Genomic DNA, 25942 nt, shown 5'->3' with positions numbered 1-25942 from the left:
ATCGTAGTATAATTACCTTATTTATCACAAAATGATCACAAAGAACTGAATTTTATTGAAATTGAATATATTCTTAAACTAATTTAGAATCATCGAGGCCAATTAGCCGAGATAAAGGTACAATGAAAATGCAAACATCACGAATTTAACGTGTTATGGATAATTTATTGCTGTTTCTAGGTCGCTGTTGATTGTCTCTGAGCATTAAAATACAAGAGTTGTTTATCCATTTTCAGACTAAACTGGCATAACGTTTGCCCTGTCATAACCTACATTATTACTTGATGAACCCTTTTTAATTTCACAGTATTTTTTGTTTGTTTCAGGTATTCCAATATCCAGGCACATTTTGACTGAAACATTGAAATGCACCGTTTTCATATTACTACCTGGCTATTCGACATGTTTAGGAAGAAGTTTAAATTCTTAATAATGTAAGTGCACCGAATTTGCAAAATATATGGCCACACTTTGACAGAATAGAAGGTCTTGTACGGCTGCACTTTGACATCATCCAAACTGATGTATGGCTACACCTTTACAGAATCCACACTGATATAAGGATTCACCTTTACAGAATCCACACTGATATAAGGATTCACTTTGACAGCATCCACGCTCTGATATGGCTACATTGCGACAGCATCCAAGCTTTTGTACTAACCAATGCGAAATATATTAACTTCTGAATGTTGACTTCTTATGACTTGTGTCTTTTCACTTAATTCTAAAGTTAAGGTAAATGTAGTTTGCAGATTTGTACTTCATGGACTGATTGATACATTGACTTAAACGGTACATTTAACACCGAGGAAATGGGAGACAAGTGTTTTTTTTTTCCCCAAGAACTTTCAGACGTTACCATTTCGATGCGGCTTGGACTGCGAGTTTGGCGCTCTAGCACTAAATATCCAATCATTTAGTGCAACTTGGAACTAACCGTTCCTGGTAAAACTGTAGCCTATATATGTAAATACTGGGATGGGATCGATTATCAAACTGATCAGTGGATTGTTGTGTGCAAAATTATCAATGATGTTAGATTTCGTTGATTAATATTTTCCAAAAACGTACTGAATGACGGACGCAGAGCAAAGGGTACGCCCCATTTATTTATTTTGTGTAATCGTTTAGTACAAACTGAGAAAGTTTATATAAAAAACTGTTTAGTAACGAAAATATGGGTATGATTTTAAGGATGCACCTTTTAGGGTGTCTGGAAAGGGATCATCCAAAATTGATGCAAAAGTTGCTATTTTTACAGCCAAACTTTACACATGCATTTTGGGCATGAAGCCATAAATCAACCGATAGATAGATAGATATGTTGTGCGGTTGCTGCATTGTTGCCATGGCCAAGTCACAAAAATCGGTTTGTTTTCGTTTATCTTTTCCAGATTACTGATAGCGACAACGATCTCGCTGGGAGTTATTATGACATATTTGGACCGCTACCAGCCGCGTATTGTTCAAGAAACAACACAAAACGCTGTCAGCACAACCACTGATAGTACTTTACGTGTTTCTACTACATCTGGCCATACACTTGAGAAAAGAAGACCAGGCAGTTGCAATAAACACAATCATGTTGCATTTTTAAAGGTGCACAAGGCAGGAAGCACAACTGTGATGAATATATTTTTACGTTATGCAGTTCAAAACAAACTGAATATAGTATTACCGAAGAGATCCACTGGTTTTGGATTTAACTATTTAGGTTATGAACAAACGGTGTTGAGAGAGAATTTAGTACCCCTACAAAAAAACCAGACTTATGATATTCTGTGTAACCACGTGATCTACAACAGAACAGCATTCCGTGCAATTCTTCCAAACGATACAATGTATATTGCAATTCTACGTGAGCCAATAAGGCAATTTATTTCTGGTGGGATTTATTATCACTTTTTTGACGAACTTTGTAAGATTTATAATACAACCAACTCATCGAAAGCCATTTCAACATTCTTAAATAATCCATCTGCTTTAGACATGGCGACAAACTATTTTCATTACAAAATGTCTTTTGATTTGGGACTACCGTCTTCTCAGTTTAAGAATATCACTTACATTGATAACTACATACAGGAACTTAATAAGGACTTTGCACTAGTCATGATCTTGGAGTATTTTGATGAATCGCTTGTTCTGATGAAAAGATATCTTTGTTGGGATTTACAAGACATTATATATTTACCCCTAAATTCCATAGGTGAAGTAGAATATCCTATGCTCACATTTGAAGACGAGAAAAATTTAAGAAAATTCAATCTTGCAGATTTTCAGCTTTATGAGTATTTTCAAAACATTTTTTGGCAAAATGTACAAGCAGAAGGGCCGTTGTTCTTTCAAGAAGTCAAACACTTTAAGCTTATACAAGAGAAGGTGAAGCATTTCTGCAATACGACCTTACGGTCAAATAAGAGTTATCACTTTTTAATGGTTCCCCGTTCAACATGGAACAATGAGCTTTTTATTACACAATCCGATTGTAAATTCATGTCACAGGATGAACTTATTTTAATGCACGATCTTATTGAAGAAGCGTGGGGCAGGTACAATCAGTCATTAAAAATCAGGAGATAAATACTCGTACCAGAGCTGTGCGTGTGTATGTGTATGTGTGTGTGTGTGTGTGTGAGAGAGAGAGAGAGAGACAGAGAGAGAGACAGAGAGAGAGCCGGAGTAGAGAGAAAGGAGTATGTTGTGTATTATCTTTTCAGTACATTAAGTGGTAGTCCTCAACTTTTTTCTCATCTAATGTGCATTCTAAATCATTTACAATGCAACAACCCTTGTAACATTTTAATGTTATTGTGTTAAAATGTCCTAACCTAAATACAAGTTTCAATTTTGTTTTTTAAAAAAGACTGGAAAAGGAAGTTCATATTATTAGAGATCCGCGGTAGCTCAGTTGGTAGTGTTGGTTATGTCATCCAATGGTCTTGAGTTAATTACACGCCCGGGGTCGACTACTCTTGCGAGTCTGTATTTTTTCTGTTTTTGTTTTTTATTTTTATATTTTAATCGGCGTAAATGTGAGATTGTTATTTTAATATAAATTTACCCTTCACTTATCAAAGGCAAACAGCTTCTCTCGGTGAGATGTAACAAAAGTATTTCCTGACTAAAAGTGTGCCACATTTGAAAACATTGTGTTCAGTGATATTGTATAGCGTTACTCCTTTGATTATGACGTCACAAGAATATAGTGCATAAAATTAACACTATATACAAGCTGCATCTGAAATAATATAAACTGTAATCTGATTAAACTATGAAATGGACAAAACAGTAATGTGGTTATACTTTGAAATGGCACAAACAGTAACCCGAATGCGGATTAAAATAGCAAGGAGTACACTGATTACAGAATGAAATAACATATTCCCACCACTTAAACAAGCCTTTAATTGGTTTGGTGTTTTACGACACAGCAACACAAACTAGTTATTTAGGATACAACAGCGTGGCCATCCCAGGCTGATTCGTAGGTAGGATTCCAATCCGCATCATTTCGGTTGCGGATCATTGACCAAATGGTCTACTGCGCTCACCTTTACCGATTACTACCTTCCCGCTCTGTCCAAGTGAGTTCTAATCTCGAGCTCGGTCATTGTGGGTATGTAAGAAAGCTTGTCAGTAACCTTTATTAGTCGGTGTTCTTACGTGAATTTCTTTATACTTATACTGGTCACCATGTGCTGAATAAATGGTTTTAAACCCACAACAACCAACATCCTGTCGGTCAGGTGTTATTAATATACGATAACTCCTTCAAGCATTTTGTATAGCAATGTTGTGCAATGGTAGTGACCAATAATATGAGATGATTGCTTGGCATTTATATATCTTCAATGTTTTAAAGGAGATTACTCAACCTTTACTGCTTGTAAATGAACTACTCCTGGTTTCTTAAATGTGCTGTGTGGTTTTCCATTTCGGCCAGCACGGTTTCGACCGACACACTAAGGTCACGGTGTCCAGCGCTACGATTCAGCAAGGGGTCCCGAGTGGCCGATTGGTCTAAAGCGCTCTCCGTTACGGATCACTGCCATTTCACCTCTGTCTGTGTGGGTTCGAGTCTCGGATTCAGCCAATGTGGGTATGTGAGAAAGCTTGCCAATAGCTTCTCATGGGTCGGTGGTTCTTTCCAGGGTTTTCGCGGGTTCTTCCTCCACCATTAATACTGGGCGTAATGTATAGCTTATGGTGCGCTAGAAAAAGGCGTTGAACCCTATAACAACAATAACAACGATTCTGCAAATAAGCGTTTGCATTTTACGCTGAGTAGCTCGGCGCTCTTTGTGGTTTAATCTAGCAGTTTTTTATTCAATTTGATCATTTTCTCATTCCAGTAAACTTGAGGGTTTAATAATATTTCTATTAATATTAATACTGTCATCGGAGATAGTAAGTGCTCAACAGGCTGACATTGTTCAGCTACAACAAGTGTATGCACTTCCAGCCAAATCACTGTTTCACCTGCACAACAGCCATACAATCATAGAAAATATCTTCCGGATAAATATTTAAGTATCCTCGAATTGTGCGTTCCGGGTGTCTTCGCCTCCTCCAAGAACTGTTACGTTGACGTCATTCCTTGTCCAATAACAGTTGAAATTGTTCTCTTTTTAGTGCGGTCAATATTGGTTTAAAATAGATGGGGTATATACCCGGCTGGGTTCAGCAGTGCATTTAATTTCTTCGCTGTTGAAACAGTCGTTGGTTGATTTTCGCCAAACAGGGACGTTTCATTTTGTCTGGTTTCATCGCCTATTAATGCTATGACTCAGATATGATCTCGAGTGGCAGTGATGATACATCAGAGTACATCAGAATAACCTCAAATGTCGATAACTATCTTACCTTCACTTCGATTTTATTTGAGCGTAATTGAAGGCCTCGTAACGCCACTCTAAATTAAAAAAGAGTTATTCATCAACAAGTGGGAAAAACATAATATCGATGCTAGCATCCGCTGTCAGCTGGTCTAAATTCCGAAACCTCATCACCGCCGTCTGTATCCATCGTGTATATGCAACAAAAAATCTGAAACACTAAGACTGAAGACAGTAAAGTAGCCCTTTGAACGAATATTGATTCCTAAGATTCGAACTTCATCTCTGGGATTGATCATGATGATATGGTGAAAAATACAGCACGAACACGATTGTTTGTCTTCTTGAAATATAACAAATTTGTTACGATACCAAGATGCCTCTGATCGTTTATTATGAGCATACATTGATTTCACCCTCCATTATTTCCGTTTATGATCAACAAGTATGATCCGGGCAGGCTCGCGCATGTTTAAGATGAGACGGTTATGTCTATCAAGTCGATTCTCAAAAGAACTGGAATCCAGATGACCATTTGCAGTATTGACGTAGTATTGAATAAACGCAAATGACACAAGCAAGTCTCTAATTACCCCACTTGCATTGATTTCGACCAGAAACTTTGCAACGCCACTACGAGCAAAAAAGATGTGCACTGGTGATAATAGCACTTGCCATACTTCCAGGTTATAAAATATAAATTTCCTAGAAATTCATGAATAAAAACTGTACCCATTAGACATATTGTACTGCACCGTATTGTATAATTGCCTACCGTAGAACTTTTTCCAAACTTGAACTGTTAAAATTTAAAAATTAGCGCTATAAAATATATTAATTATTTATTGTCAATTTCATGTGACATCCATCAATTAAATGTGTCAATACAGTAATAATATCAAATAATTTTATATTTCTATTTTCTCGTGTGTAGAACTTGTGTACTTCGAGTCGACAGGTCACCCCATTACCTTCATTAAAATTTTCGTCTTAATGTGCAGTACATATGCTTGGAAACACTAAAGCAAGTAACTCAAGAAGCTAATTACCTAATACTTCCAACACTTAACAAGTATAGCTTTTGTTCTTGATTTCTTTTTCTTTTCTAAGAGCGTTATATATAGCTAGATTCTACTTAGATAAATAGATTTTCATAAAAGAGTACAATACCTGATGGGTTCATATAGAGTGCGAAAGAAAAATAGTACCTGATTAATACTGTTTTGAATCTGCTAACTAAAAAGCAAGGGTGCATGATATTATAATTTAAGTGTAAGCAATTGAGTGAGAAAAATAATCTGTTGATGTTTGCTCCAAGACAGGAAGTCTCAGTTGCGGGGTTACATTATTTATCGCCCCACGAGCATTGTGGGGAGACCAAAAAATATAACCACTTGACTGGGATTTCTTTGTCACCGGTCCAAACCCCAACCTAAATTAAATTAATCTTTGTAGAACTAATAAACATGGTCTATTTGTCTTTTATGTCCTTTTACTAATGTCTGCAGTTTGACTTTTCGCGTCCTCGATATCCCAAAATTGATCAGGGTGTCATGTGAACAGATTTCAAGTATTGACTTGTTCCATGGCAAGGATATAATTTTTATTAGAAATTCCTCTTCATGAATTCCAACAATATCTGGAACTATGTTAGGAAGAATGTTCAATGCTCTTAAATGAAAAGGAAATAAACGGTATTAAATAAGTTTTGTTTGAATGTATGCTTGCATAAGGACCAGGAAAATTCATATATTTATTCGCCCAATTACAAGTTTTACTTTCCCACTCTCCCTGTTTAAGGATGTTACAGGCATTATCAAATTTTTCTCTTTTTATCAGGTTACTACATCTGGATATTTCTTGCCTATGTCTAAATTAACTTGTCCTGTAATTTGTATCTATAGCACTTGCAATATTCACCACCGCAAATGACCATGCTTTTTACTAAATATTCCAAACCCCCTTCCTCCAAACCAAATACCCTACCATGTTACCGTAAACAGTTACCAATCTTACATAAAGCAAAATCCATCGTACATAGTTTTAAATTATCAACACAACTGAAATATGTTCATGTTTATACATCATAGCTATGATCCTCTTGATGTCATTCTATCATAAAATTTGCTCGACATTTTGAGTAATAATGTAATTGTAAACCGCTATGTCTTCCTAAATCTTCACAAATGCAGCATTTTGATTGGTCACAATATTTTTAGTTACATTTAGGTAAAGTCACGTTTGATGATGGAGTTGCGATAGGTGGTACTTTAAAATGATAACTGCTTGCAGATGGCTAAAAGTAGGACAACAGACGATATGAATATACAAGAATTTGTTCTCCTCACCCAGGGACTGAATGTAATGATCATTGTAACGGCTAATCCAGATATGTGGTACACCGGAAAAAATTGTTTTCAGAAAAAGAAATGCATTATATTCATCCAGCACATGAATGCCCCACCACGCCTCTTTTTCTAGGACCCTGAAGTCAAACATACATGGGAAACAAACCTACGTGCAAGATTTATCAAGGTCATGAAACATGAAAATATTGGTCTATACTACTTTTGGTAGTATAGTACTATACTCACCAAGATACATTCACAAAGTTGACTTACTGCAGCTAACAATGTCCTATATTGACCTGAATGCAAAACTTAACCAATGTCAATGGACCACACGGATACCTACTATTGGAATGGTGGAACTGAAAAACAAATACATCAACGTGTATTGCTGCATAGCTCTGTGGCTGATAACATTCAAGAAACATACCTAAACACAAATATAAACTGAAAGTCACTGAAGCATTAAATAAGGCCACATGGAAAGGCTTTTAAAAATGGTATTGCACTTAAAAATATGCCTCTTAATTCAAGCTTGTATGACTCCCGGGCCAATATCACCTGAAAAGAGACACATACACAAAACTTAGCTGAAGTCTCTGAAGCCTACAGAATAGGTCACAGTGACTAACTTTATGTAAAATTGTGTCTCACCAAGACAGATCTACAAACAATCTTCATTTCACTGGTGCTTAATGTATCTGAGAAACTGATCTAAATACAAAACTAAAAGTCACTCAGCTTGAACTTTTGGTCACAGCATCCAGCGTTTGCTAAACTAGCATTATATTAACTAAAATGCTATCTACACACGAAGCTGCATTACTCTCGAGTTCAATGTATCGGAAAAAGGACTTAGAGGCAAAACTTAACCAAAGTCACAGGGTATGAAGTTTAGACCTCAGGGATTAACGTTTTGACAGAATCACATTGCTATAATCTGGACACAACACAACTACATATATTCAAAGCCCCACGTCACTAGTAATCAATGTGATAGATGATAGGACAAAGGTAAAATATTTATGATAGGGCACCGGAGTTGAATGTAAGCTCTGGTTTTGTGCCAATAGCATAAAATAATTATCAATTCGCCCATTCAAATACGTAAGACACTGGTTTAGGGTCTTAGGTCAAAATAATTGGCACAAAGTGTGATGTCTCCTTGGTCATCACGTTCCTGCATATGCGAATCAACCTTTTACATGTGACGTGTTTTAAATAAATGAATATTTTAATAATTAAGACTGATGGCCTAGCTAGACTGATTACACTACCTTATTCCAGTAAATTAATATTTACATACCAATAGACGATAACCAATCACACCACATGCGAACAAATGACTTCACAAGAGGTGATTCACGAACATGTTGGTGACCATTTTGCGGAAAACTGTCAGAATTAATCATGAAAGTAAAATGGATTCAGGATTGCTGTTTTCATCATTTTTTCTAAGTAAATGAACAACAATTAATACTGATCACAACATGCTGGCTGACTCAGTAGTAAAACAATTTATGAAACTTAATTAAATATGGTTCTTCTCTTCATCACGTCAATCTTACACAAGCTAATTTTGCTATGAATTACTAGTAATAGTGGATAGTTCCGTTCACTGAAAGTGGAGAAATGTGTGACTGAAATATGGAATGAATTCGTCCGTTGATTCTTTACATTAATTATTATAAATTGCATTATGCATAATTACTGAAGAATAGGCTACTTCAATGAATATTTGTCATTTGACTACCAAGTTGAAGACATTATCCCTTAATCCCGAAAGACTATACAAGTATGGAGTAGAATGGAAAGTACAATTAAAAATGAAAGAGCTGAGCTGTAACCTTGGCCTTGATGATAGTACCCCTAATGTGGTATGCAAAACACGTTCCAGTGCCGTTCAATGATTACACCAAGTTTCTTAACCTCAGACAGATTTAATGTAACATGACAGAAGGGAAAATGTAATGGAAAACTTAAAACACTGAGCCTTGGCTCTCACCCTGAATGCAGTAACCTCGATGTCGCATGCAACACACCTTCTAGTGATGATTTACCAGAATACTCAGCTGCATGTTTTAATCTCAAATGACTTTAAAGTTATGGAGAAGAAGGAGGTAATGGGTGATTGTACTGTACCATGATCTTGACCTTGAAGATAGTACTTCCAGAGTGGGAAGTGATACACGTTCTTGTGATGATGAAATAGTATACCAAGTTCCAATGTGGTAAGTGATACACGTTCATGTGATGATGAAATAGTATACCAAGTTCCAATGTGGTAAGTGATACACGTTCTTGTGATGATGAAATAGTATACCAAGTTCCAATGTGGTAAGTGATACACGTTCTTGTGATGATGAAATAGTATACCAAATTCCAATGTGGTAAGTGATACACGTTCTTGTGATGATGAAATAGTATACCAAGTTCCAATGTGGTAAGTGATACACTTTCTTGTGATGATGAAATAGTATACCAAGTTCCAATGTGGTAAGTGATACACGTTCTTGTGATGATGAAATAGTATACCAAGTTCCAATGTGGTAAGTGATACACGTTCTTGTGATGATGAAATAGTATACCAAGTTCCAATGTGGTAAGTGATACACGTTCTTGTGATGATGAAATAGTATACCAAGTTCCAATGTGGTAAGTGATACACGTTCTTGTGATGATGAAATAGTATACCAAGTTCCAATGTGGTAACTGATACATGTTCTTGTGATGATGAAATAATATACCAAGTTCCAATGTGGTAAGTGATACACGTTCTTGTGATGATGAAATAGTATACCAAGTTCCAATCCTTAATCTCAAACATATTTAAAGTTACAGATCAGAGGACTAAGTGATATAAACGAAATATTGAGCTATTACTTTGACTATGAAGCTACAAACCCCATTTGGAATGGAACACGTCTTCTAATGATGAATAAGTATGTAAATGCTCTTTCATTAATCTCAAATGATATTAATGTTATGAAGCAGACAGGAAAGTGTGATGAAATTGTAACATTTTGACTTCTGACCTAGACCTTGAAGATAGTAACCCCAATCAAGCAAGTAGCACACCTTGTAGTATGAGAAGGAATATATCAATTTCCATCCATTGATCTCAACTTGTTTAGCGCTATAAAGTGTAAGGGAATGTGTGATGTAAAACATAACAACTAAGTCACGTGCTTTACAAGGAAGAAAGGAAACCTATTATGACACGCAATACGCATTCTAGGCATGATAAATGTCGACGAATTCCCCAGATATTATTTCCTCCTCATCCTAGACCAACTATGAGCGGTTTACAATCTTTACTGAGGCTAAAAATCCATGAAATAGGGCATTATCTGCAGTTTCTTATGAGGTTTAAGTATTCCGACTTTCATCTACTAATATCAAACGGCGTTAAAGTTATAGAGTGGAATGAAGAGGGCGATGAAATACTTTAATCTTGAACAAAAGGAATTCCAATGTGGCACACAACACACGTTATAATGATTGCGTATAAGTATACCAACATATATTCCTTAATCGCAAACGGCTTCAATGTTTTAGGGCAGAAGGGAAAGTCTGAGGACAGATGGAGGGAATGTGGATAACAAGAAGCATATTTTAATTACAAAAATATCCATTACCCAAAATAACCCTATTGACCTATCAAACTCTTACCTAACCCGTTTACAAATATAAAGAAGATTAGTTTCTTTATTTTGAAACCGATAGCATATGCCATATTGAATTGAAACCTTAGTACTTGCACCAATCCCCTGTTATTTCATGCCCGAATAAATTATGAACCCAGACACGATGCAATAGAATTAATAGATGCAAATTTTAGGTGGCAAATGTTAGTAAAAAATAGGAAACCAACGGTGACAAGCAAGACTCTGCATTTCAAATAGCCATTCATTCTGATAATCCCAATAGCCCTGTATTTTAATGATTAGAAAGTCTGATGTTTGATACTAATAGAGAATTAAAGGGAAATACCTGGACATATAAGCATTTAAATATGAATGTTTACAAAACAGATAGAGCAGCATCATGTCTGATGAACTAATGCATCAAGGACATTGTGAAATTAACAGTATAAAGAAGATTATTAATTTTATTTCCATACTCTTACATCCATATGCATTTGAAATTCATTATTCACATACTCTGAGAACGTGTAAAACAATGCTAAAGTACGTGGAATTTTTGGATGACGAGTGCAGAACGAATAAAAATGAACGTCATGAACTGGGCTGCCACATTAAAAGCTGCACATGTTGAAAAGTAAATGGTACTACCCTGTTATTTGTTAATGACAGACCCAATGCCCTCTTTTCATGATTCAGTTTAATACCTGGTCACCATGGTAAAAGTCATTTTCTCCAAAGGCCAAGATCAATATGACCATCCGTCTAAGGGCAATAGTGAAAGCAATTTTTTCAAGACATCTCTCATAACAGCCATAATGGACTTTTTGGGGAATTTTTTCAGTTAGAACCAATTAAGCATCGTAAGACGTCTATGGTTAAAACCCAAGTCTTGATATAAGCATCCATTTGAGAGGAGTAGATATCACATTATTTTCAGGATGGCCACCATATTGGCAATATTAAGATAAAATCTGTATCAGTTTTATTAAGGACCAACAAAATCCCATAGGAATTATTTTATTGAAAACACCATGTTAAACTGAATTTCCATAGAGAGAAGTAGAATTTATTTTTAAGATGGCTACCTTAGTAACAGTACTGAAAGTCCTATCAGCACTTTTTTAATTTAGGAACCACAAGAGAATCTACTATTGGAAACCCTATGTTCATATCACTTTTCGTTCTGGATAAAAAATAACAACAAGAGTTTCAGGGTGACTGTCATGGTGGCCATATTGGATATCAAATACACACCATTTCCATTTAGGACCAACTAGATATCATAAGAAATCTTCTGGTGAAAGTATAATATGATCAACCATAATGGAGAACTATATTTAATAAGATGTTTTAGACGGCTGCTGTGGTGGCCATATTGGAGCTAAGACTGGCACCTATTTTAATCATTACCAACAAAACATCATATGAAGTCTTTATAGTAAAATACATGGTTTTATAATCATTCAATATGAAGAAATAGTGGAAAAAATGATTTAAAAGATGACTTCTGATGGCCACACTTAACGTCCAAGTGGTACAATTTTCATGTAGGATCGACTAGAGATAAGTAGTGTTTTTAAACAAAAATCAAACATGTCTATGTGCTTATCCTTTCAAATGTAGTAGCTACAAAAAAAATCACAAGATGGCAGCTATACTGTATGTGCAAGCAGCACCACTTTCCTTTAGGACCAGCTAGTTCATTTTCGTGTCATAGATGAACAGAAAACAAGTTTCAGAAATAGTTGGAGGACTGCTGATATCATTCTTCACGGTGACGTAAGTGTGTCTTAAAAACAGGATTCACACGGGTAGTAGACGTGATATAGTATCTTTATGGAAAATATTTTGCTAAAGTTCGCATGAAAATTAAAAACTACAATATGTGGTAGAAGCTAGCAATGCCTACTAAGAATAACAGAACAAATTGGAAATTTTATTAAACTGTTTTATTTGACAAATTAATTGGCTACCGAGTTGGTATTTATTTTTCCATAACAATTGTATTCTCTTTTTAGTGTAAGTGTAGAGTTTATACATTGTTTGTGAGAAAAGAAAGTCTAATTTAGGGCCTGCCATTTAATTTTCAGGGTGGGGATGATGGAAGTCTAGAATCGGAGAATGTAGTGTCACGAAAATTATTTAGAAAACAAATCGGCCCACAAATAGCTAGAACAAATTGCTTTATTATATAGAAAAAAGAGTCTCAGTAGTATCAATTAAGGTCGTTGAAAAACATCTTTAAATAAAGAAATCAAAATACATCTCGTGAGTGAGTACTGAAATGGTTTTTAAAACAAAATCAGGCTCTTTAATAGCTTGAATCAGGGCCTTAAATAGCTTGAATCAGGTCCTAGAAAGCTTGAATAAGGTCCATAAAAAGCTTGAATAAGGCCTTTCAATAGCTTGAATCAGGCCCTTAAATAGCTTGAATCAGTCCTTTAAATAACTTGAAACAAAGATTATTGTTATGATTTACAGCAGCCAACCCTAACTCTTTATTATATCCATTGTAATATTTAAAGAAAAACAACATACAATTGTATTGAGATAGTTATTATCCAGGTTCGAAAAAATAATCCCACTTAAAACAAATTCTAAGCGTTTAATTGTCATTCCCTTTGTCCGTTTGCATGTCTGCACCGACAGATTATCTTAAACACGCGTATATTCAGTCATTCACACAACGTAATAATCAGTGACATTGCAAATACGTTGAATGTAATCGTTTCATTTTTTTTTCTTTACTCCTAAATACTAGGATGATTCCTTCTGCATGGGATGAGTGTCACATAATAACATGAATTGTTAATCAAGGTCGGAGGTCGTTTGTTTTGCTTTTATTTAAACAACCACAATTTCTTCAAATTAATTTATATCTTAATCTCAGACACCATGCTGTTTGATTTATCTTGATCTATTGTATGAAAACTAAATCTTGATGGGATTAGTGGATAGAAGTTCCAAATTATATGCTAAATGGAAGTGTAAATTGATCGATACTTCGAGAGAGCGAGCGAGAGAGAGAGAGAGATTACAATAACTTGAGCGATTCCTTTAAGAGTATTTGTTATGAACACATACTCGATAAATATCTTCCGTCATTGTTTTCTTTTTAAACTAATCACATTTTAAATGAAATGAATGAGAAATCCACTGTAAAGTGTACATTTAAATCGTATTATTCATTGTGTACAAATGCTTGTTATCTAAATGAACTGACAAATCCACTACGTACGGTTGTTATTCCACGAGGATTTAGAATTTATCAGACATGGGATTTGATCTGGAAAGGATCCTTCAAACGACAGTAAAGGAAAACACGCGACACGCAACAGCGTTAATGTACATTTAATTTGCATGTTGTGCTTACGTTTTGTCCATGGTTTTAAGTTTTAACATGAACGTTTACATAGCTAACGTTTGTCGATGATTGTAAGTTGTACAAGACATGTTAAACTAGCATGAGTTCAAGACCTGTCTTGTATCAAGTTAGTCTTTGTCTTTCCGTTGGAAATCTTCAAATACTATGCCTACGCAGAACAAGATAAAATGTGTAGATATAGGAATTTGGATAAAAACATCATTTATGTTTAATATTATTCTATCAGGCATGATTTGAGCGGATTTCTTTAAAATATTCATTAAACGTACTATATGCTTATTGGCCATTATGATTATATACTGTTACGACTCCATGTTCACAAACTACAAAAAGAAATAAAAGGAATCAAAAGCAAAACATTTTGTTAAACGTAACAAAGAATTTAATTATCAAAGTTATAAATGAAAATGTGCGAGGTACGTACAGTGTTATGAAGTGAATCCCAAACCAATCCTTATAAAGGTATATGAAAGTCCTAAATGAAAGAAAAGTTCCTAATAAATTTTAAAACCGGAAATGTACTTGTTCTCCAAGAACGTTGTCAACATGATGTTGTCCTGAATTCCTTATAATAACTCATAACAGTTCCAGAATTAGATTATAATGCAAATAATGAGCACTTTTATCTCACGGAACAGTCTGAACAAACGGTTCTCTCTCGAATAAAATCTAAGTACAACATAAAACACGTCTGCCGACTTACAACAGGAATACAAGAAATGTGAATGACTCCAATATCGGAATGAATCTGATCGTTCAGTTCTCTCCCTACATACACTGCCTATTGCGACTGTATTTCATATTAAACCCCACGTGATAAATAACACTACTCATTTTGCGTCGAATTTGGCCTATTCATTTGAACTAGCCCAGCTAATGGGAAGTTATAAAAGTATTCCAGAAACGTCCAAGCCCCGTCAGCCACTCAGAAATTAAGGCATAGGCGCCATTAGGTCTTAATATTAAGATTATTATTAATAATTGTCAACAGATACATAAGCATCTATTTATAGATCCTGTATAACTACTACACTCTTGACAGAATCAGGTCACGTATGCATTATTTAATTTGAGATATTCTGTACGATTTACAGCCATGAATAAAATATTATAAAAATTAGATATAATCATGTGCCACGAAATATAGATACACATAACAATACACTATGTTAGAATACTGTGATGTCATACAAAGATATTCTAGATTTCAACATTGTGTACATCAGGACATAGAAAGCTACTAATACATTCTATAGGATATTTAGGATTATCTGGCACTTAATTCACAATACTGTAAGTATATCTTGAATTTTCACTTCGAATATTGCTTGTTATCTTTTCGTATCTTAAAAACCGAAGTCGTATTAAAAATTGGATGTTCGTCCTGCATCTTATCACACTGTCAAATAATAGTAAAACCCAAGCAGAGGATATCAAAAGCTCATATGCAACCCATTCCTGCATTTGACGAACCATGTAGTAGAATAGTGGTACCTTACCTAAAACAAATTCAGGAACTAATACATGTCTACCATAATGTGTGATTCCAAAATAATTTCAGACTAAATTACTTTGAGAAATATTAAAACTAATGAAAATTGCATCATCTTTGGTAATATTTTAAAAACTTTTAACCTTTATAAATCTAAACAATGGTAAAATGCCTGGACATTCCAAAAAGTTATTCATAAATCAGGCCTCCAACAGTTTAAAGCTACTTATCACCTTAATAGTCAAGGTGCTTTTATAAATATTTGATGTAACTTTGAAGAACATAATTCGTTCAATTTGTTTCGATACAGGAAAGGATTGGGATGAGGGTATTCATTTGCTGTTAGGGAATTAGTTCAAGAATAATTAGGTTTTATCTTTTCGAACTGGGCTATGGACACAACGTCCGCGGACCACTGAAGTTATTAAAAGAAAAACTTCTTTCAAATGAAGATTGCAAGATTAATCGTTTGATTATGTCGCTGATTTCAAATAGAAATTGCAAAAGACCCGTGCAGTAGCAAGAGCGACTCTAGGTAATACTCAGTCATACATGAAATTAAGATATGAAAGAAATACACAAGAGAGGATTTTGAGCTTAGTGATAATATTCTTACTCTTTTGCCTATATCACAAAATCCTAATACAGCTAAATGATACGGTCCTTATACAATTGAATAGAAAGTTAATGACTTTAAAATTATAACAGTAATACTTTTAGAATGTGGAAATGGTCATGATTCTGTCATACAAATGTGTTAAAGGAGCATATTGATAAAGACAGTACAGTTCTTTTTTCAATATTATAGATGTACCTGACCCACAATGCGAGGATGTAAACGATGGCATCAAGTGTGACTGTATGGACTTCGGACTAAACAACCGTCTCAGGTCAGAAATATTTAAAAATCGGATAATAATCTCTCACATCAACAAGAACAGAAATGGAGTGAACTAAAACAAAACAGTTTTCATATGAATATGAGCATTGTTTCCTGATGTTCAAAAAGGAAGACATACAATCTTCCATGAGATTGGAGATTCTACACCTTTGAAATAAAATCCTTATATGAATATTTGAAAATCTAGATTCAGTATTTACTATAGAATGATTTATTAGAACCATGTAAACAAAATTGTATCTACCGTGCATTCATTAGTCTGACAAATGTCATGACAAATTAAAGGACATACTTTAAATTTCACAGGTTCTTTCGACACCTAATTTCCGTCAATATTTATATGTTGATGCAGGTGATGTAAGGGTTGGTTGAGTATTGACTGAAGAAGATAGAAATGTTGTGGCTCGTCAGTAGTGAATTGTTGCTATAAATAAAACAAAACAAGCACTACATACAGTAGTATTCTACAATCGAGAAGAAATGTTTGCACATTGCAGATGCCCTCTCAAGTGTATAGAAGTACTATACTGCTGTGTTTTGTTTAATCAGGCTAAGTGTCATCGATAATACATTTTGGTATAGCGCATTATGCATAACTGACAAGTATGTAAGAGATGCTTTATTTTATAACCTTTCTTTTCCTTTATGATGGGAGGTGTTATTTATATTTGGTGTGTATTGCATGCTTAATTCTGGTCAGTAATGGTTAACGTAGGAATAAACTGGAAACAACATGTTTACGAAGTATGGGATCATTGCTAGTCTTGTTCATATTTCGATTTGTTTCTCCCGTTGGAATTCGTTACAGTCATTTACGATGTAGGTAGGGTTACAATGTGTATAAATAGGGATTTGATACACAAATTATTCATTTTAATTTTAAATCGTGTTACATCTGGGAATTCAAGATTATTGGAATTCATTTGGAACATTCAAAATAATATTTTACTTGTGACAGGTCATTAAGGATTATTTGGGATTTAATTCACAGTACTAATTTTTACTTTGTACTGCAGCTAAAAAATTGCTTGCGGATAATACCATGTTTCATATTTTAAGATCTAGTGTCCTAACGAAATTAAGCTCGAAAGTGTGCACTTTCATGATTTACTCAATGGGTGAGATTAGACTCGAACCGTTCGTTAGTATTTAAACCAGTTTGGAGACTCATTTATCTCGCCAATTAAAGGGAAGCATGATTTAACATTAACTATATTAGCATGGAATTTATTCATAAAAACAAATGGTTGTAGTCTTCTCATGAATATTTACTCAAATTGTTATCATTATCGGACCGAAAAACAGACCAATAACACGGATACGTTGGAATACCTGTTAGAAGCTGTTGTTACATACATAAATTAGATAGGGTATCCGTGGGATAATAACTCTGTCTAAATACACAAGTACATACGGATTGGAACCAGTTGAAGTGTGCAGCCCTGACACATTATAAGTTTTCCTTTAACTGGCGAGAAATATTTGGGGCTCCAATAGGGACAATAATGCAATAAATCTGGCTTACATTTATCTTGGCTTTTATTGCTATAAAGCAGTACTCAAAGTTGACTTCTTCAGTGACAATCAAAATAACACAATTATATTTGAATTATGAACTTCATCGGTTTGATGATCGCTTAAGACTCTTTGTTTTAACTAGGTCAGTTGCGTAAATCAGGATAGTTGTGATTAGGCCGAGATAAAAACTCGTGGGATAATTATATCTGTAACCTTCGCGCAGTCATCACCGTTATGACCTTTTGTGTCTTGACCGAATTACTATGCACGTTTTGTTCAATAATTTGACGCGCTCTCGGAAATTAATTAAACAGTGATTTAATTTTCTCTAAAACTAGTAATGCAAATATAATACCATTTCAGACCGCCAAGTTATTAACCGCATCGAAGCCTGAAAGTGTTTTCATCACACACACACACACATACACACACACACACACACACACACCATTTAATGATTGATCCCTTACCGGGATAGTGATTTCGAAATTATGGAAAATGTGCAAAGGATCAGTATTAATATGCATGTAGAGAGAAAACGCGGAAATAAAGATGGTCCTACTTTTATAAGGAGATCATTTTAGAATTAATTAAATATATGCAGTGTACCACTGTAACTGCAAACATATATTTTTCCAAAGGTTAAATTAAAAAAAAATTATATTTTGTATGAAGAGTTCCTTTTGTGCTTTTTGAAATTTCATATTCGTATTACTAGGGCACTTTTCATTTAAATTCATACTTTAGAGATGAATATATTTCTATATTCAATAGGCATTTATTATTTATTTCAATTGTCTGTCTTTTCCCCATCTATCTGCCCGGCTGTACATCACGCAATCCATCAATATTACTTAAAGGTATATTCTGTTTAATTAATATAAATGATTTACACTTTTCATTATCAGACTATTAGAACGTTTTTCCATTGGATGATTTTGAAATCAAAATTTTTATCAAATATTTTTAATGTAATGCATGTCAATATATTTGTTTATACACATGAAGGAGTCTAGAATACAACTCATCTCCAAAAACAAACACGTGGAAGGACAGCATGGCAAACAAATCCACAAAAACAAATTACAAATATGAGGACTAAGCTTGGACCTCCCATGAGCCTAAACCACTTGGAAACACGGTCCTTTATTACCTTTTTCACGCTTGTTTGGTGTTGGATTAATCTGTCATTTATGTATTAGGTGAAGTTTTTCCAGGGAATGGGGGGTAGGTGGTCGTCTTTGATGACATAAGGTACAACACTTGTCATTAACCTTATTTCATATTTCATACGAAATCTTCAAGTTACTACGAGTAAAGTAATGCTGGCTTTAGATGTCATTTCAACTATAAACAATTATCATATTTCACCCTAAAGTTCCTAAAACATGTTTAAAATTATTCAATGTTTAAACGTTGAATAAACATTTACACATCACCTCACCTAATGCCCTAATTCAGTAGGATATTCATGAAGTCTACCCCGTGTATTGCAATACAGGTCTGTAAAGATGTCATTTACACAGCTATGGTTGTGCAACCACTTAACCGATCAAAATGTCGATACCTATTCAGGCACAGACATAGGAACAATAGAAGTATCACCCGATCTCAGGCAGAAAAGTCCCATAAATAAAAGCACCCGGTTTCAGGAACAACATTCCCATAAATAAAATCATTTGGACTAGTGGAGCCATTTACATTCAATCAACATGTACATGGGCGTTTAACGTTAAATCGATATCGTAAATAAAGATTATCCTTCTCGTTTTCTTTTCCTCTTTCGTAATGGATGGATGTGGAAGTAAATCAATCGCAATTAGAACGAGTTTTCAAAACTTTCTTAAACTTTTTCATTGATTCGCTATACATATTTTATAACAGGTCATACAACATTTATGCTGCTTGTCAGCTTTGTCTGTGTGTTTTTCATATTATTTAACTCTTTGCTTGTAGGTATCAACAGTTATTAGCCTTCCTCTGTGTGTGTGTGTGTGTGTGTGTGTGACCAATATAAATCATTGATTGTTACGGGCTGGCCGATGACAAAATTTAAGATTAAGGCAGACTAGTGAATATAAAAAAAATTGTTTCGGAAACATTTTATTCTGCATCAGGTTAAATCCGAATGTAACAATGATATCCACCTGCATGTCCACATTCTGTGCCAAATAGACGGGTTTCCTATTGAAATCCCAGCAGTTTATTTTTAACCCTAAACGTCACAATAAACAAAGTCTGGCTACGCTTTTAAGGCTAGAATAATCAAATATTGGACATATTTGTTTTTCTTCTTTTAATTATAATAAATTGTGACAGAGATCACGTACAATGGGTGGAGTCTGTTTTACGTTTAGCCCATATTTCACATTGGTAACTAAAGCAAAGCTCAGAAAGTATAGTATCTGGGTATATAATGTTTTAGTCATTGGGTTTATGTGAAAACGCGGTCTTTATCCTTTATTAATTCATATAGCTTAAGGTCATAATTTTAAGTTCTGACGACATTATGTGCACAATTTATGTTCTTAAGAGACAATTGAAAGTTTATATATTTCAAGATTCATATGTCAATATTAGCTGGCAATAACTGCACGCGTTTTATTTCAAAACAGCGGTGTGCCTAGCAAACACTCACTGACGCACTGAATCAGGTAGTCTGTACAAGTGAGACAACACACAAAGGGACGATATACGTTATATCAAAACCAACATCTATTCAGGGCAGGTTTGATGCGTATCATCATAAGAAATCATCACCGCTTTTTAATTATGTGCCTATTATGACCAACATCATGTTGGTTATGAACGCTCTTTCAAGTAAGTGACTTTAAAAGGGACTCAAGTTACAGGATACTAACAATTTCGATGTACTCAATGTATCGACTCGCTACTGCTGAACATTACCTTGATATTCTTTTTGTTATAACATCCTTGTAATTGTTGTATATCTTTCTCATTTTCTCAGGTATAGGATGAGTTTGTCTTGACTTCCTTTGCAGTTCTATGTAATATTATGGACCTAGCTTCCTCTTTATCTCATTGGTGTGTGTGTGTGTGCGTTAACTACAAACTATATAAATCTCACCCGATCTCAGGTTAAGAACTGACGTATCAAATTCCACTTGACCAGTAAAGTTCTCCACATTCAGTGAACTGTACAAGAAGGCTGGATGTTAAGGGTTATTGGTAACGCACAGTTTAGTACAGGTGACTAGAGGATAGTACTCCGTTAAAAAATGGCTAAAACTACGGTCGTGGTATTTTCCTAGACCTTTCAATTAAGTATTATGCAGCATTTAGCATTTAATGGTGTGTGAAATGAGAAAAATTAGAGCGTATAATAAATCTCCACACTTTTCCCTCACAATTTGATACATTGTATAGGTTAAATACATTATGTCCGTTTTTATGGGTTTATATGTAATAAAACTGAAACGTCACTGACACTTATGAAAAATCCATGTAATGGCAAAGAGAAGTGGATTTTGTATAAAACTTGGATAAATTGAATAGGAGCTGTTTTTTGTTTTTGTTTTACAGATACTGCTTGTAAATCAAATAGATTTTTATCAATGCTGATAGTACTACTATTTCCAAAAGAATGGTAGGGAGGCCTGTACTGGCCATATGCACCGTTTTATGACGAAGACAATAACAAAACTGATACATTTATTTTGGTAATAAAAAGAATAATAATAAAAATATTTGTCCCAAAGCACTATCCTGATCCATAAAATGAACAGTCTAAAATATCTTTATATTTATCGCTCACGCATCGTTCTGTACATACTGTAATCATCCTATTGTGTATAATATTTTCCACTTACGTACACTACAAGATACATTAAACTGTCTCATTGTATCGTGCTTTTTAAAACATCCCATGTATTTGCAAATTACTACACTGTGCAACGATAAAATCTAATATACCTAGTGTTCAAATGTCACACACAAAACAATATTGTCATGTATATATATATATATATATATATATATATATATATATATATATATATATATATATATATATTTGTAACGCTGGTACATTATTGTGTCTGTAATATGCGTAGCTTTTATTCTTTACTATAAATTGTAATTATCATCTACGGTCAAAATATTAGTTATTGTTTTATACACGGGTGTAAAATTCTATTTTAAGATATTGAGGTGTACGTTGCGGAGGGTCTATAAATAGTGCTGAAGTAAGGGTTTACGATCATTAATAAAAATGTTGATAATAAGACCTGTTTACTAGCTGGGGGTTATTTCCTGCTGCAGGGTTTAGGTTAGGAGGTGGGTTCTCAGAAGAATAAAGCAATTTCCCATTGTTGGGGTTGGTCACATGAATAGGTATTCTGAAATATTATATTGAATACTAACGACTGTCACGTGGGGTACATTGCGACATATAATCATAATAAGCTCTTGAGGGTGTATATTAGGAGACTGCTGAGCAATCAGATTCATTCCTATTTGGGATTATTTCTTATATCGGATTCTTAATTATATGATAAAATCAGTATGCAGAGGAATTGTTGACAATGCCATTGTGACACGTACATTCGAGGATCTAAACTTCATTCGGAACATTTGATTCTTTTAAACTCGAATACAACATTTTCAGATTATGTTGGATTCAGTTCATAATACTGTAAGTTCGTCTTACATTTTCATTTTTAACGTTTATAATTAAATTATTTGGTTAGTTTTATAAATATTTGTAGGCTTTGCTCCTTTCTGTTGCTTGGTTTATAACCATAGAAACGTAACAATATTAATAATTATTTACCACAAATACAGAAATAGCGTAACTAAGTTACCAATAATATGTATATAACTATTTACATAAACATGTGTTCCCTATTTGACAAAGTGTAGAATACACTGTAGAAACTCACATGAATATATACACGTATTTATCGTCACAAGGAAGCTGCACTATACTTAAGTTTAACATTCATGATTAGTGACGATCGTAACATCCAAAAGAAGTAGAGGAAGTACATTCCTCTAAAGTATCCACCTGCTCATACATCGTACCTGATCAGTTAATAATTTTATTAAAATTTGAATTTGAATTTTTTTTAAAGCCCACTCGTGTTGTCTTGAAGTCCTTCTGACACTGGCGGAAACATGTACCACAACAACAACTCTCATACTTACAATCAAGTTTATTATATACTCAATTTATGCATACATATAAAGTCATAACGACTTTCAATATGGAAAAAAATTGATAGGCATTGCGTTACAGGTACACGTGTAACATGACGTTAAGTCATGCGACCAGGTGACTGGAAAAAGACCAATATGGTAGTCTCCAATACAATGTATAAAACACCTAACTCTCGTTGTATCTTGCCTAATCCTCATGCAATATGTAAATTACAATGCAATAGCTTAATGATGTATAATTACCGTGATCTACTGCACATAAAATGTAATATCACATTGCCTACTTTAACTCGTAAAAATACCTTTTCCACAAAACAGATTGTCCCTGCTTTAATAATTTAGCACTTTTACTTATTACGTATAATGCGTAATATTTGGTGATACCACATCTACCCACTCTTTTAGGGATATTTCATTTCCATTATCCCATAAATCGATGTGTGAAAGAACTCTCTCTCTTTTGACGGATTCTAGTCTTACGATTGCATCCATTTCAGATGTTTAAATTTTTTTTTAAGCCTTCCCAATGGTTTGTTCACTTGAAAAAAAAAAATCTGTCGTATAGGCGGTTTAGGTCTAATGAAAGGAAGGATCAATGAACACAAATACTAAATCTCGATTAATGTCAGCAGCAAGCCTAACTTTGATAATGGTGTACATGTCCTTATTCAGTGCAAATATATTTATTGGGTTGCTGTCGAAATTCCTGCTGTGACATTTTTATAACCCAAATAGTGTGTAACTGATTTCGCTTTTGTAAACGTAACACTCAGGGCATGTTTCGTGTCTGGGGTCGTATACAATTCTATAGAGTTGCGTCTGTGTGTCTTGTTACAGGCAAAACGTTTTGACGTGACTAAACAGACCCGATAGTGCAAGATTACCAACAATCGTGATCATCGCCTCACCAACTATTTATTATTCATAGACCGACATAGCTGTCACAATGTTTTGTCAGAAGTGAAGTCAGTCTCAGCTTCTTCCGATGCCCTGAGTAATGCATTGTGCAAGTGGAAATCGACAATCCCAGTGTTTTACTCGCGTACGTGCGTGTGTGTAGTGTTCTAACCTCCGGCCGAAACAGTTGAATAACTTTCATATTTTCAATAAAGGCTGTCATATTTCATGATAGATCGGTATCAATTATATAAGTTTGAAAGGCTTTCAAATAGTAGAGCGGGTTGTGTCAAATTCGGTCTAATCCTGTTCAGCAACTTTTATAATATGTTATTTAATGTTTTCAGTTGGTTTTCTTTTTCTGGTTTTTTTTGGGGGGGAGGGTTAAATTTGTCGTTTTCTGGGTCTTTAGGCGTGGGTGGGTGGGTTGAAAGTTGCCTTATTGGATGACCATTTGACATCATTTTTTTTCAAGATTAAACGCCTTTGATGCTTGAATGCTTTCTGTCAAAGCTAGTAGAATTCTCTTGAGTGCTGTTAAAAGTCGTTTAATGTTTTTTTTTTTTTTGTTCCATTTTACTTATTCCGGCCCTAGTTGTCGACAATCTACACGATTTGCAAAAACGAAAAAAGTGTTGGAGGTCGCGGGTTCGAACCCCGATCGAGTCATACCAAAGACTTATAAAAATGGTAGTAACAGCTGCCTCGCTAGGCGCTCAGCATTAAGAAGTCAGTGTTAGGACTAGTCGGCCTGGTATCAGGATAATGTGACTGGGTGGAACATCATGCTACAGGTCTGCGACATGTTGTCCCAGTGTTAGGCATCACTCTAAACTGCCAAGAACAGACATCGTAGTGATATGACTGAAAATATGTAAAAGCTACGTTACAAATCCAAATCACAGACACACACCATTTGTAAAAATGTTGAAAGTCCTATGTGTGAGGAAACTTTCCGTCAAATATTTGCTGAGTTGTTTTGGAGGAAAAGTCATTTAATGGTTTGAATATTCTTAACGATGACGGTCGATCGGCATTACTGGTATAAATTTCAAGTCACCTATGCCAGAATGCTCTCTGACAAATTTGGTCTAATTCTATTAGGTGGATCATTTAAAAGCATTTTGAGGTGTTCTGCTTATAGCAAGGTTTGGCCTTTTATAGAACTGAAAACGTGTCAAGATGCTTTCTGCTAAATTTATGTAAATTCGTTTGAGTAGCCTGAAAAAAATATTGATGACGTTTTATATTTTTAATGGTGGACATATTTAAAGGTGTATCACTGTATCAGGATGGCTTGTAAAGCATGGAAAATCCGCTGTGCCAGACTACCATTTGTAAAATTTGGTCAAGTTATGTTATGCGGCTATTCAGAACTTTGCTGTTTAAAGGCTATTCTATGTTTAGTAACGACGACCATATTTAACAGCAGATTTGCATCATTTATTTATGTAAATTGAAAGCCCCTAAATCCAGGATACTTTCAGTAAACCTTTGGTCAATTTATGTCGAACAATATATGAGAAGTCATTGAAAGTTTCCTCTATATTTAGTACCGGCAGCCATTTTGGATGACGGGTAAGTATCTTTTGAACAAAAATGAAAGTGCCTTATACCCTCGAATGTTTTCTATAAAGTCACGTGGAAGCGTTAAGAACACGTTTGAAAATCGTGGACAGACAACGTACGATGTGTAAAGGATCATGATCATTTGACTTCACGTCCAGGTGAATTA

The 25942-nt window shown here is 34.6% G+C and overlaps 1 protein-coding gene across 3 annotated transcripts in view; it reads left to right on the top strand.

The window, feature by feature from the left end:
• The window catches only part of LOC149797824 (galactosylceramide sulfotransferase-like), a 93315-nt gene extending 90156 nt beyond the window's left edge, over positions 1-3159 (top strand). For all 3 annotated transcript variants that reach the window (XM_089962842.1, XM_089962840.1, XM_089962841.1), the window contains exon 3: positions 1398-3159. In XM_089962842.1, the coding sequence (XP_089818968.1) occupies positions 1398-2586 (1189 nt within the window). In that variant the 3' untranslated portion in view covers positions 2587-3159. The remainder of the gene's footprint in view (positions 1-1397) is intronic.
• The last annotated feature ends 22783 nt before the right edge of the window (positions 3160-25942 follow it).

This window comes from Sinohyriopsis cumingii, chromosome 6, assembly GCF_028554795.1.
Source record: "Sinohyriopsis cumingii isolate HCF-2022 chromosome 6, ASM2855479v2, whole genome shotgun sequence".
NCBI lineage: Eukaryota > Metazoa > Mollusca > Bivalvia > Unionida > Unionidae > Sinohyriopsis > Sinohyriopsis cumingii.
The sequence above is the reverse complement of the archived record's forward strand: the minus strand, read 5'-3'. Positions and strand labels throughout refer to the sequence as shown.